The sequence below is a fragment of the Diorhabda carinulata genome, chromosome 8, assembly GCF_026250575.1.
Source record: "Diorhabda carinulata isolate Delta chromosome 8, icDioCari1.1, whole genome shotgun sequence".
Classification (NCBI taxonomy): Eukaryota; Metazoa; Arthropoda; class Insecta; order Coleoptera; family Chrysomelidae; genus Diorhabda; species Diorhabda carinulata.
The window spans coordinates 19,237,811-19,249,120 of NC_079467.1; the positions used below are offsets into that span (position 1 = coordinate 19,237,811).

Consider the following 11,310-nt stretch of genomic DNA (forward strand, 5'->3'; position numbering starts at 1 on the left):
CATATATTTTATAAGATTATAAAAATATTTTTTTATTAAAATATCCTCTTCTATAGATTAAAATTTAATGTTGGTAATGCCATATATAACATAATAAAAATATCTACACATAGATAATTATTTAATCAGTCGATTTCGTTGAATTTGCCGGTATAATGATATGTTAAATGTATTTTTTCGAATCACTAATAAATAAAAAAAACCTTGAAATTATATCTTAGTTAATGTAGTGCGCGGACATAAGTTGCATTAGATTTTATAAATAAAACTGCCAAATTTAAAAATCAATAAAAGCAAAATACTCTATTTAGATTCAATACAGTTATAAATAGATCGAAAAATATGCCCAACGCCGAATTACGTAAACGAAAGGTACGTACTCTATAATTATTTACAAGGTTTTTTTTGTATACGTGGGACAAATTCAACAGCGCCCTTTATTTACGTTTTTATATATTTAAATTTTATATAATTTATGTTTTTAATATATTTTGAAGAAATTAATTGATGTACGAAATACTAGTAAGTCAATATTTTATTATTAATACATAACCTAAATACATATTTACGTGATAAATGAATAGTAATATTGAGTGCTTGGTAATATTTATTTTTTTTTTACTTTTCCCCTATTATCTAATAATTTAGTTGCGGGAATTATACATCTTTCATTTAATTTTATTCAATAATAATGATATTATATTAGCATTTTGTATGTTTACTGTCTTAATTCGAATATCGAAATTCTACTTTTAATGCAAAGTAAATGTTTGGTAAACTAGAACAAAAATATTTCAGGGTCATTTGTAAATGTTGCTTAAATAAAAATATTACTTTACTTAATTAATATAACATTATATGATCTTGCTAGACTAAATACATGATTTAAGTCATGGTGATGCTTCAAATCAATTATTTGATTAAATGTATTTTTTGGACCCTTCATTTACAGTAAATTTTTGTTATTTTAGATAGCACAGCACAATAATGATAAACCCAATAAAGGGCCATCAAAGAAAAAGAAGGAAAAAGGAGTTATTTCCATACACACCTCACTATTGTGTTTAATATTAAGTGGAACCATTTTTACGACTTTTATAAGTAAGATTTATTATATTTTTTTAAATTATGACTCAATATTATACCTTTAAATCTGCTTGCTAAAATTGTTCCCAATTAAGATCATGCTGAACCTTCTGTAAATAAGCAGGTCCTCTAATAGTATTGAAGGATTGTTTCATGATACTGTTTGAAAAAAATTAATAACAGTGATTGACTTAACAAGATTTATTCCATTTTAAATGACAAAAAATTATACCTAACATTATTGGGGAAACCTAGTTTTAGTTAATCTTGTTTCCATATTTTTTTTGTGTTTTTTGTTGGCTATGGTCCAGCTATTTCCTTGGCCTTAGATCAACATATTCTTGTCTAGTATTATCCATCTACTCCTTCATCTGGAAGTTGGGGTGATTTGTTAACTTTTCAAATCTTTTCCTGGGGATGCCATTCGTGCGTATTTGAATCTTTTGGTAAATCTACTGATGTATAAGGGGTGTTGGCTTGGCTGAAGCTGAAGTTTTGCTGCATTTAAAGCTTCTTATGATGACCCTTGGTACTGTGTTCCAATGTGTAGGTGTAGTTCCCAGAATGACGGGAATGAGATAAAATGGAACTTAATCTGCATTTGCAGCTTGGATCTTCTTCTGACAAGTCCTTTCAATTGCCGATTTGTACACTAGACAGTCCTTGAACATGATAGTTTTGACAAATCGTCGCTTAAGTTCTAATATCATGTAAGTCAAAAATGATAAATTTCCAAGAAAGCGCCACATATATTTTTTTTTTTGAAAATTTATAAACATGGATCAATTTCAAGATTTTTCTACAGTTGTATCAGATGCAGTTTTCGATTCTCTATCAAATGACATTCAAAAATCAAAAAAATAAAAAGGTGTTTTTATATCAGGAAAATTTTCATAAAAAATTTGATGCATTTTTACGTTTCTATCAATTTTTGTTAACCGAAAAAGATTTTTCATATAGGGTATTTCATCTCTAGCGAATTTTGGATATATATTTTTGGAAGATTGTGATATAACAATTGGTTTCACCTTCAATAAAATCTAAACGATATCGGAATGGGATTTCCTGTAGATTATTATTAGATTAATTATTTGCATGTCTAATCATTAATAAATGATAAAAAAATGCATTAATTAAAACAAAAATAGCAATTAACAATAAATACCATTATTTTTTTCTTATTTGGAATCCATTCACATAAATTTTCACTGTTGTTATTTTAATAATTTACAGAATAACTTTATAATTGAAAATAAGTAATTCAAGTATAAAATATTCATATAAAAGCGGTGTTTATAGAAATCTATTTGTCAAAAGTGACATCTAGATAATTGTAGATACTTTGCATTTCAAAGTTCATTGTTATAGTTATTTGAACTTAAATCCAGTTGGGTGTCAACAATATTTTCTTTTATTTATTTTATTTATATATTTCCTTGACAAATATGACGATTAGGCAACATGGCAAGGTCATGACATGAATAATCTATCTATTAGTTATCTATTTATTTTTTAACAAATACATATTCAGTTTAAATTTACTTAAGCATTTATTTGTTTGTTGTCTTATTTCCAAATTATCAAACATAAAGCAAAATCGCATAAAAAATTATAACTGTGATTACTGATATTTTTTAATAATTAATAATGAAAAACTAATATATTAGAAACTCGGCCAATATTAACATTTGGCAACTTTGCTTCTATAGGCTGAGTTTAATTATCATGTAGTAGAATTGAATGTGTAACAGAACGAAGTTTTTTGAAACATCCAAGGAATATAAAAAGAATTCATGGTACCAAATAAATTTTCAATATATGAGAATCTTTAATTTATGCGTTTAAAAATTTCAAATATTAATTGTCCATTTTCAGTTTTATATACGGATCAAATACCATGGATGATGGCACATAGGGCAGTTGATAGTTTTGCTAAGAATATTTTAGGAAGTCATAAACCCGTTTATGCAGTTGTAATGGATGCAGGTAGTACGGGTTCTAGGGTGCTCGCATATTCTTTCCACGAATCATATTTTGGGAACCAATTGATATTAGATAAAGAATTATTTGAGTATACCAAACCCGGTCTTTCATCCTTTGCCAAAGAACCAAAAAAGGTTAGTATACCTATAAAAATTTGTATTAACTCGAGGTATATTCTTATTATTTTATGTTATAGGGAGCAGCGACAATAGTGAAACTTTTAGAACAAGCTAAAATAGAAATACCCCAAGAGTATTGGCCGAAGACGCCTTTAATTTTAAAAGCGACAGCCGGTCTTAGGATGTTGCCAGTTGCGCAAGCCGAAATGTTACTGGAATCGGTTAAGGAAGTCTTTAGAGCGGCACCATTTTTAACAAATGAAAATTCTGTCGAAATTATGGATGGTACCGATGAAGGAGTATTCTCGTGGTTTACAGTCAACTTTTTATTAGGTGGGTGACTTATCGTTATCATATAATTTAGGTGAATAAAAAATATTGAATTTTATAAATTTTTTTTGTAGAATTATAAACATATTATAGAAGTGAGAAATATTTTCTTAGCAATACTTATTTCCAATAAACTGTGAAGAAGAGTTAGACTTGATATTACAAAAACCGTGAATAACTTGTTTCAAATAATTATTTCCCACAATTTATAAAGTTGAACAACAAAGTTGATATCACAAATACTGAAAAATTCGACAGAAATAATTATTTCCAATAATCTGTGAAGTAAAAGTAAACTTGACAACATTGATATCACAAAAAATCGTCAAAAATTCGTTTCAAATAATTATTCCCAATAATCTGGGAGTGGAAGTTGAACTCTGAACACATATCACAAAAACCTTAAAACTGTATCCAGAAATAATTATTTCCAATAATCTATGGAGTAAATTTAAACATGGAAACAACTGATATAGTTAAATTTATTATTTGTCAGTTTGTATGCCTGACAACGTCAACTCTGTTTTGTATATCTTTATAACCTAAAAAGAATCATGTTATTTGAAAAGACACTTCATAAATAATAAAGTTCCGCTCTTATTATACAGGGTATAATGGAACTAACGTGAATTCTGCAGTAGTTGTATTTCGAATTATTAAAATATTTGTGGTATAAAATTAAACTTTCAAATCAAGAATTATATTGGAAAAATTAAAACGGAGGAAGATGAAGATTCCAGATTCCATTTAATTTTACTTAATATTAACTTACAGATAGATTGAATGGAGATTCAGCTCGAACTGTCGCCGCTCTCGATTTGGGCGGTGGCTCTACTCAAGTTACTTTTGCAGCAATGACACCAGCTAGTTTACAAGAAAAAGATTTAATCCAAAAGGTAAATTTGAATAAACATAATCAGTAGTTGATTTTTTTGAACATAACCTTATTTATTGATCCTCTCTCGAATTATTTGATTGTTTATTTATAAATCCACTTTTTTATAAGGAAAAGTGAAACTTTACTAATACGTTATCAGCTCAGTAGAGAAGGGGACGGTTTTAAAGGTCAATCTGTCGTGAGAGGACTCTTATCGCGTCTGGCGGGAAAAATTCACGATGTTAAATGGCGGGAAAAATTCGTGTGGCCGGATGGCGGGAAAATTAATGTCGAATTGTGGGAAAAATTTGGTTGGTGGGAAAACGTCTGCTGAAGAATATTATAAAAGAATATTAAAATTATTGAAAATTTAGAGATAACAGGGACAAACAAGTTCGCCCTTTTGAAAGTACTTTAACGTTATTTTTTTTTTCTTCTTCTTTTCTATTGTCGATTATATTCATTATTGGTCTCGTAAGAAAAAGTACCTCGGGTAACTTTGAGTTCAGTACATGTAATATTCAATTTTTCTTCTATTTTTTCCAACAGGTAGCGTCTCCAAAGGGCCCTATGCCTGTATACACAAACAGTTTCTCAGGTTTAGGTCTCATGGCAGCCAGACACGCTATGTTCACCGTCAACCAGCCAAATTCGGTGAATGTTACTAGCGAATGCGTTAATCCTATAATTAAAAATAGAAAGTTCGTCTATCACGGTAAATATAACACTGAATGTCAGAAATTACTCTTCATCTTAATTTTTTCAATATTAATTCTTATGTTTTACATCTTTTAGGAACCGAGTATTTCGTTTCTGGTCCCCAGGAGAATTATGCGACATCAAAAGTGAGGGGTACCGATACAATAATAGGGGAAACTGTTCCTATTGTTAATTTTGATAAGTGTACGAAACTGATAACGAATTATGTGAAAAGTAAGGCGAACCCTCCACAAGAATTACCTATGAAAACAATATTTGCATTTAGTTACTATTTTGACAGAGCCACAGAGGTTGGACTGATAGGTAAGTACCGTGTAAATTGAATATTTAATTTTTTTTGTGGGATTCTGTTTTTTATTTTTCATTGTTTGAGTCAGTTATCGACGTAGGTGACATTGTTTTGTGAATTTTTCGTGCTTGAATGTTTTGTTTTTGATTTCTTGGTTGGTTTGGTTTTTTAGTTTTCAATTATTCCCAAATATGTAGCTTTAAATTGATTGTTTCTCTGTTCTGTTTCTGAAGAAGAAGACTGGTAGGAAAGCGATTTTGGTGATGTCGGAAAGCTGAAAGAATTGGTGCTAAAGGGGGGTAACAAGGATGGTAGAAATACACTATTGGAGGTGTATTGGGACTTATTTAATGATTCGATAAACATCATCAGATTTTTACCCTTTATCCTAACTTAAAAAATTTTTTTTCTAATGAAAATTCAGTTTGTTTGTTCAAAGCTGACTCAAAATATTGTAGATTGGTACAGTTTTTGCTAGATGGCATCAAATATAACGTTTTTGGTTGTGCTTAAACCAAAATTGCTAAAGAAAGTGTCCAATTATGGGTGAGTGGTAAGATGGTGCGTATAGGTGATCTGGTCAAATAAAAATCGTTTAAAATCCATGAAATTCCACAAAAAAAAATTAATTTCTATTTATTTTTTTAAATTTGTCTTGGATTATTGTAGATTGGAACGAATTTCACGTTATATCTATCGTTTTCGGTTATTAATGGCAATAGGATAGTTGGAATATTATTGGCAGATTGCCATTAGTGAACTTTGGAATCTGTTAAGAACTTCTAGAATAGCAAACAGTTCAGCAGAGTGGATAGATGTAATAGGAGGAGTACAAAGGATTTCGAAATATTTTCGGAGTAGAAAGAGGCTCTAGCTTCATCTTTGTTTTTTGAAGCACCGTGTATACCTTATGAAAGTTCTTGGGTTCTTTTTTGTTGAATTTTTGTTTTATTATGTTTGTTGGTGTTTTCGATACATTTGATATTTGATATTTGAAAATTGTAGATTCATACTGAATAGATATATGTCGACCCTGTGGTAGAATGTTTATATTTTTGTTTCTTGTTCAATTTACGTTCACAATTAAATATACTCGTGCTGTATTACAAAACTGTTATTTATAAATGACCCTCGTATACTCTACAGTAAGATTCTATATAATTATTTTTCTGTTAACTATAGACGAAGCAACCGGAGGAAATATATTACTTAAAGAATTCAAAGAGGCAGCTGAAAAAGGTGAGAATCTTTTCTATATCATTTACATTTCACCCTTTTTTTTTTCATAAATCTCATGGATTTATGAAAAAAGTTCAGTTTCCGAGTAAATTCAATGTGAAAAATATTCGTTTCATATCTTTAGTCTGTCATGAAGCTAATGCGGAACAACCTTTCATGTGTTTGGATCTGACATTCATTTGGATATTGCTAGAACAAGGATGCGGCTTAAAACTGGACACTAGAATATTCGTAAGTAAAGATTAAATTTCTTAATCGATAATAAAATTTTCAGTGTAGGTTGTATTGCAAATTATGTTTTTTCATTTTTATTAAAACAATTTCGAATTAAATTTCTGATGATTTCTCTAGTCCGTTGGTCACTTTTTTGGACATTTTGATGAGAGGTTTTATGAAAAATCTAATTTTTACAATTATTTTTTATTATAAATCACATATAATTATACTCAGTGGAATGGAAACTCGAACACCCAGTAAAAACTATTTTAAAAATAATTCAGGTACAAGTTTATTAAAACAGTGTCAATGTAAGACTAAATAGATAGTTGAATATCCGATTTATTTGAAATTTTGCTATGGGAATACAATAATTTCATAAATTCGTGTCATTACTTTGATCAGGTTTAGCAATTTTTATTTCATATTTTTATTGAAAAACGTTCAGAATATAATAATTTCATAAATTTGTGCTATTATTCTAATCAGGTACATCAGGTTTGGCGATTTTTTGTAAGGGAATCTTTGAAATCGATTTTTAAGTACTTTAAAACGTCAGAATTTTTAGAAATTTCATATTCTCATTAAAAATGGTTCACAATATAATAATAACATAAACTTGTACCATAATACTCCTCAGGAATAATAAGAATTGGTAATTTATTTTAAGGGAATATTCTAGGTCGATTTTTGAGTACTTTCAAATGTCGGATTTACATGAAATTTCTTATTCTCATTAAAAAACGATTAAAATATAATAATTTCATAAATTCATACCATAATCCTGATCGGGCATCATCAAAGTTATTCGTGCTACTATTTTGATCAGGTTCATCAGGTATAATAATATTTTTGTAAGGGAATCTTTGAAATCGATTTTTGAACACTTTAAAACGTCAGATTTATTTGCAATTTCATATTCTTATTGAAAAAAGTTCACAATATAATAATTTCATAAATTCGTACCATAATTCTGATCAGGAATCACCAGAATTAGCGAATCATTTTAAGGGAATCTTTTAGGTCGATTTTTGAGCATTTCAAAACGTTGGATTTATTTGAAATTTCGTTTTCTTATTAAAGAACGATCAGAATATGATAATTTCATAAATTCGTGCCATTATCCTGATCAGAACCTTGGTGATTTTGTTTTTAATGGAATATTTAAAAGTCTATTTTCGGTCATTTCCATACGTGGGATTTATTTGAAATTTCGTATACTCATTAAAAAACGATCACATTATAATAATTTCATAAATTCGTGCAATAACTCTTATCAGAATAATCAGGGTTAGTGATATTTTTGAGGGAATCTTTTAGATCAATTTTTGAGCACATCAAAACGTCGGATTTATTTGAAATTTCACACACTTATCTAGGACCGATCACAATACAATAATTTCATTAATTCGTGCCACGACTTTGATCAGTTCATCAGGTTTGTCAATTTTTCTTAAATGAATCTTTGAAATCGATTTTTGAACACTTCCAAACGTCGAACATATCCGAATTTTTACACTCTTATAAAAGACTGATGATAATAAAATACTTTCATAAATTTGTGCTATGATCTTGATCAGATCATCAGGATTAGCGACTTTTTTTATTTTCGTTTTTTTTGTTGAACCAAAATTTCCAAAAGTTTTTAGATATTTTTTAATCTAAAATTTAGTTTTTAGTCAATCCAATCCTATTGACATTATTTTACTTCGTGATTATATTTTTTTGTAATGTTAGTAAATATTTTCATTTTTCTATTTAGCTCCACAAAAAAATAAACGGCCACGAGATCTCATGGGCGTTGGGTGCAGCGTATGATGTACTCAGAGGCAAACAAACTGTTTAAAAAGTGATTATTATTATAATAGTAATGAAATTCGAATGCATCATTGTGTAAATTAGTATCAATTTTTTTTATTTATAAATAATTTAGTGTAAGGTCAACAGGTTCGGTTTTTTTCTATATTTTAATAATGTAATGATAATGTAGGACGTTTTTGATAAACGTACGTAAACGTAGAAAATTTTTTTCTTGGAAATGAAAAATGGTACCCGCAAATATGATGTTCTGATGTCAATATCCTTTGGATGTGTTTCGTTCCGTTGTAACAAATTATCAACAAAAAAATTAATTCACAAATTAGTTATGCCAAATTGGTCAGCTTTTTTCTCGTCATCCCAAATTAAATTTGTTCAATTTGAGATAAATAACTTGGTTCTTACAATATTATTTAGATTTTTGGCATTATTTTATTTATTTCCATCAACAATCAGAATTACAATATTCTATAAGCTAATCTGATAGCTTCACAGTAGCTACCCTTCATTGGCATGATGGGTTCTCCCTTACTTCCACTTGTTTCTAGCTAATTATTGTCGATGGTAGTCATCTATACTTATATTAAGTCATCTACCACTCCATGAAGTCATCTATCCTTCTATTAAATCATCAACACTTCCATAAGTTATCTACCCTTCTATCAAGTTATCGATCCTTCTATTAAGTCATCTACCATTCCAATAAGTCATCGACCATTCTGTTAAGTCATCTACCCTTCTATCAAGTTATCGATCCTTCTATTAAGTCATCTACCATTCCAATAAGTCATCGACCCTTCTATCAAGTTATCGATCCTTCTATTAAGTCATCTACCATTCCAATAAGTCATCGACCATTCAGTTAAGTCATCTACCCTTATATTGAATTATCTACTCTTCCATTAACTTATCTACCATTCTGTTAAGTCATCTACCCTTCTATCAAGTTATCGATCCTTCTACTAAGTCATCTACCATTCCATTAAGTCATCGACCATTCAGTTAAGTCATTGGTCCTCTAATAAGTCATCTACCATTCCGTTAAGTCATCTACCCTTCTATTAAATTATCTACTCTTCCATTAACTTATCTACCATTCTGTTAAGTCATCTACCCTTCTATTAAGTTATCGATCCTTCTATTAAGTCATCTACCATTCCAATAAGTCATCTACCCTTCTATCAAGTTATCGATCCTTCTATTAAGTCATCTACCATTCCATTGTCATCGACCATTTAGTTAAGTCATCTACTCTTCTATTGAATTATCTACCCTTCCATTAAGTCATCTACCATTCCGTTAAGTCATCTACCTATAATTCTACGTATGATTCAAGTTGTGTATGTAACAGGACTTTGGAGTGATTTTTATTCTATTTTTTTTTGGATTTTGAGATCCCAACATCTTTATACAGTTTTTAGCTCGATATATACGAGGGTGTGTTGGTGGGTAATTGTAGAATTTTCCACAATCTATCATAAATTTGTTGGCACATTTTTTTATTTGTCATATTTTTTCCTTTTTGATTTGAATAATTTCGAAAATTGATACTAATGGAATTACATGAAAATTGTGCCTTATATATATAACGAATAAATGACACATAGACGTAACCGTTTGAAGGGTTAGGTGCTTTTAGATTTTGTCTATGATCTTTTTATTCACAGTACTATACAATTTTTTTGTTTGATTTAATGATGCGTGTATTGTTACGTCTTTGTGACAAATTAAAATACTTATTGTTACTTTCTGGTTAGGTTATTTTATTGGCTGTGCAACAATTCCACTTAAGTATAAATGTACGTCAATAAAACAGGTTTTTCAAATTGTAGTTTTATTTTATAAAATATAAACATGATCCAAAATATATATTTATAGTCGGTTTAATCTAATTTGAAATCCTTTTTATTTCTGTGAGATTCCTAAAACTGAATTTTCCTCGTTTTGAAAACCCATTCTTCAAAATCACTTGAAATTTTTTTTTTAATAAGATGAATAATATAAAAAATTCAGTTTTCTGAAAAACATTACAATCTTTACATTCTTGCAACTAAATTTGACATTGCAGTAACAAATATTTAAATGTGAAAAGTCTGCAAAATGTAGCACGTTCATTGGTCCTTCGAGCCGGATGTGAATTAAACACTATCATTACGGTTTCTCTATATATTTTTAAAAGAGAACTAAAATCAAGATAATTTATCGAGAAAAATATTTTTTACTTTAGAATAAGCAAGAATTATGTAAAAATTGAGTTTTTCATTTAAAATAATGTCCTAGAATACTTAAAACTGGATTTTTATCGATTTCAAAGAGCTCAACCGACATCGCAGAAGTGAATGAAACTGAAAAACTCTTCAAAATGCTATGCTTTCATTGGTACTTGCAGCCGGATGTTAATTCTTCTAAATAATTTGTACTTGAGAATAAGCAATAATATAAAAAATTTAAAAAAATATCCTCAAATACTAAAACTCCGATTGAGAAGTCTAATCGACATCGCAGCAACAGATAACAGCGAAATTTTTTTACAAAGTTGCCCATTATTTGGTCCTTCGAGCCGCATGTGAGTGCCCAACCTATACGTCCTGTTTTTCTTTCATCTGAAATTGAAAAGATTTAAACAAATAAGT

General features: G+C 29.1%; 1 protein-coding gene across 2 annotated transcripts; it reads left to right on the top strand.

Annotated features, from left to right (window-relative positions):
- The first annotated feature begins 78 nt into the window (after positions 1-78).
- On the top strand, positions 79-10,503 carry LOC130897336 (ectonucleoside triphosphate diphosphohydrolase 5). 2 transcript variants are annotated; one of them, XM_057806136.1, is made up of 10 exons: positions 79-372; positions 972-1,101; positions 2,962-3,203; positions 3,266-3,521; positions 4,293-4,414; positions 4,945-5,110; positions 5,191-5,418; positions 6,587-6,643; positions 6,768-6,874; positions 8,622-10,503. In XM_057806136.1, the coding sequence occupies exons 1-10, from the start codon at positions 343-345 to the stop codon at positions 8,703-8,705; spliced, it is 1,422 nt and encodes a 473-aa protein (XP_057662119.1). In that variant the 5' UTR covers positions 79-342; the 3' UTR covers positions 8,706-10,503. The 2 variants fall into 2 exon arrangements, with proteins under 2 accessions (XP_057662119.1, XP_057662121.1); XM_057806138.1 differs by having other exon boundaries at positions 122-522.
- The last annotated feature ends 807 nt before the right edge of the window (positions 10,504-11,310 follow it).

What these genes read in the sequence shown, in the direction of transcription:
- LOC130897336 (XM_057806136.1), top strand. Translation starts at nt 343, where the DNA reads ATGCCCAACGCCGAATTACGTAAACGAAAG. An exon ending in CATTTTTACGACTTTTATAA is followed by an intron (nt 1,102 to 2,961) that starts GTAAGATTTATT and finishes GTCCATTTTCAG; the next exon opens with TTTTATATACGGATCAAATA. An exon ending in AAAAAGATTTAATCCAAAAG is followed by an intron (nt 4,415 to 4,944) that starts GTAAATTTGAAT and finishes TTTTTCCAACAG; the next exon opens with GTAGCGTCTCCAAAGGGCCC.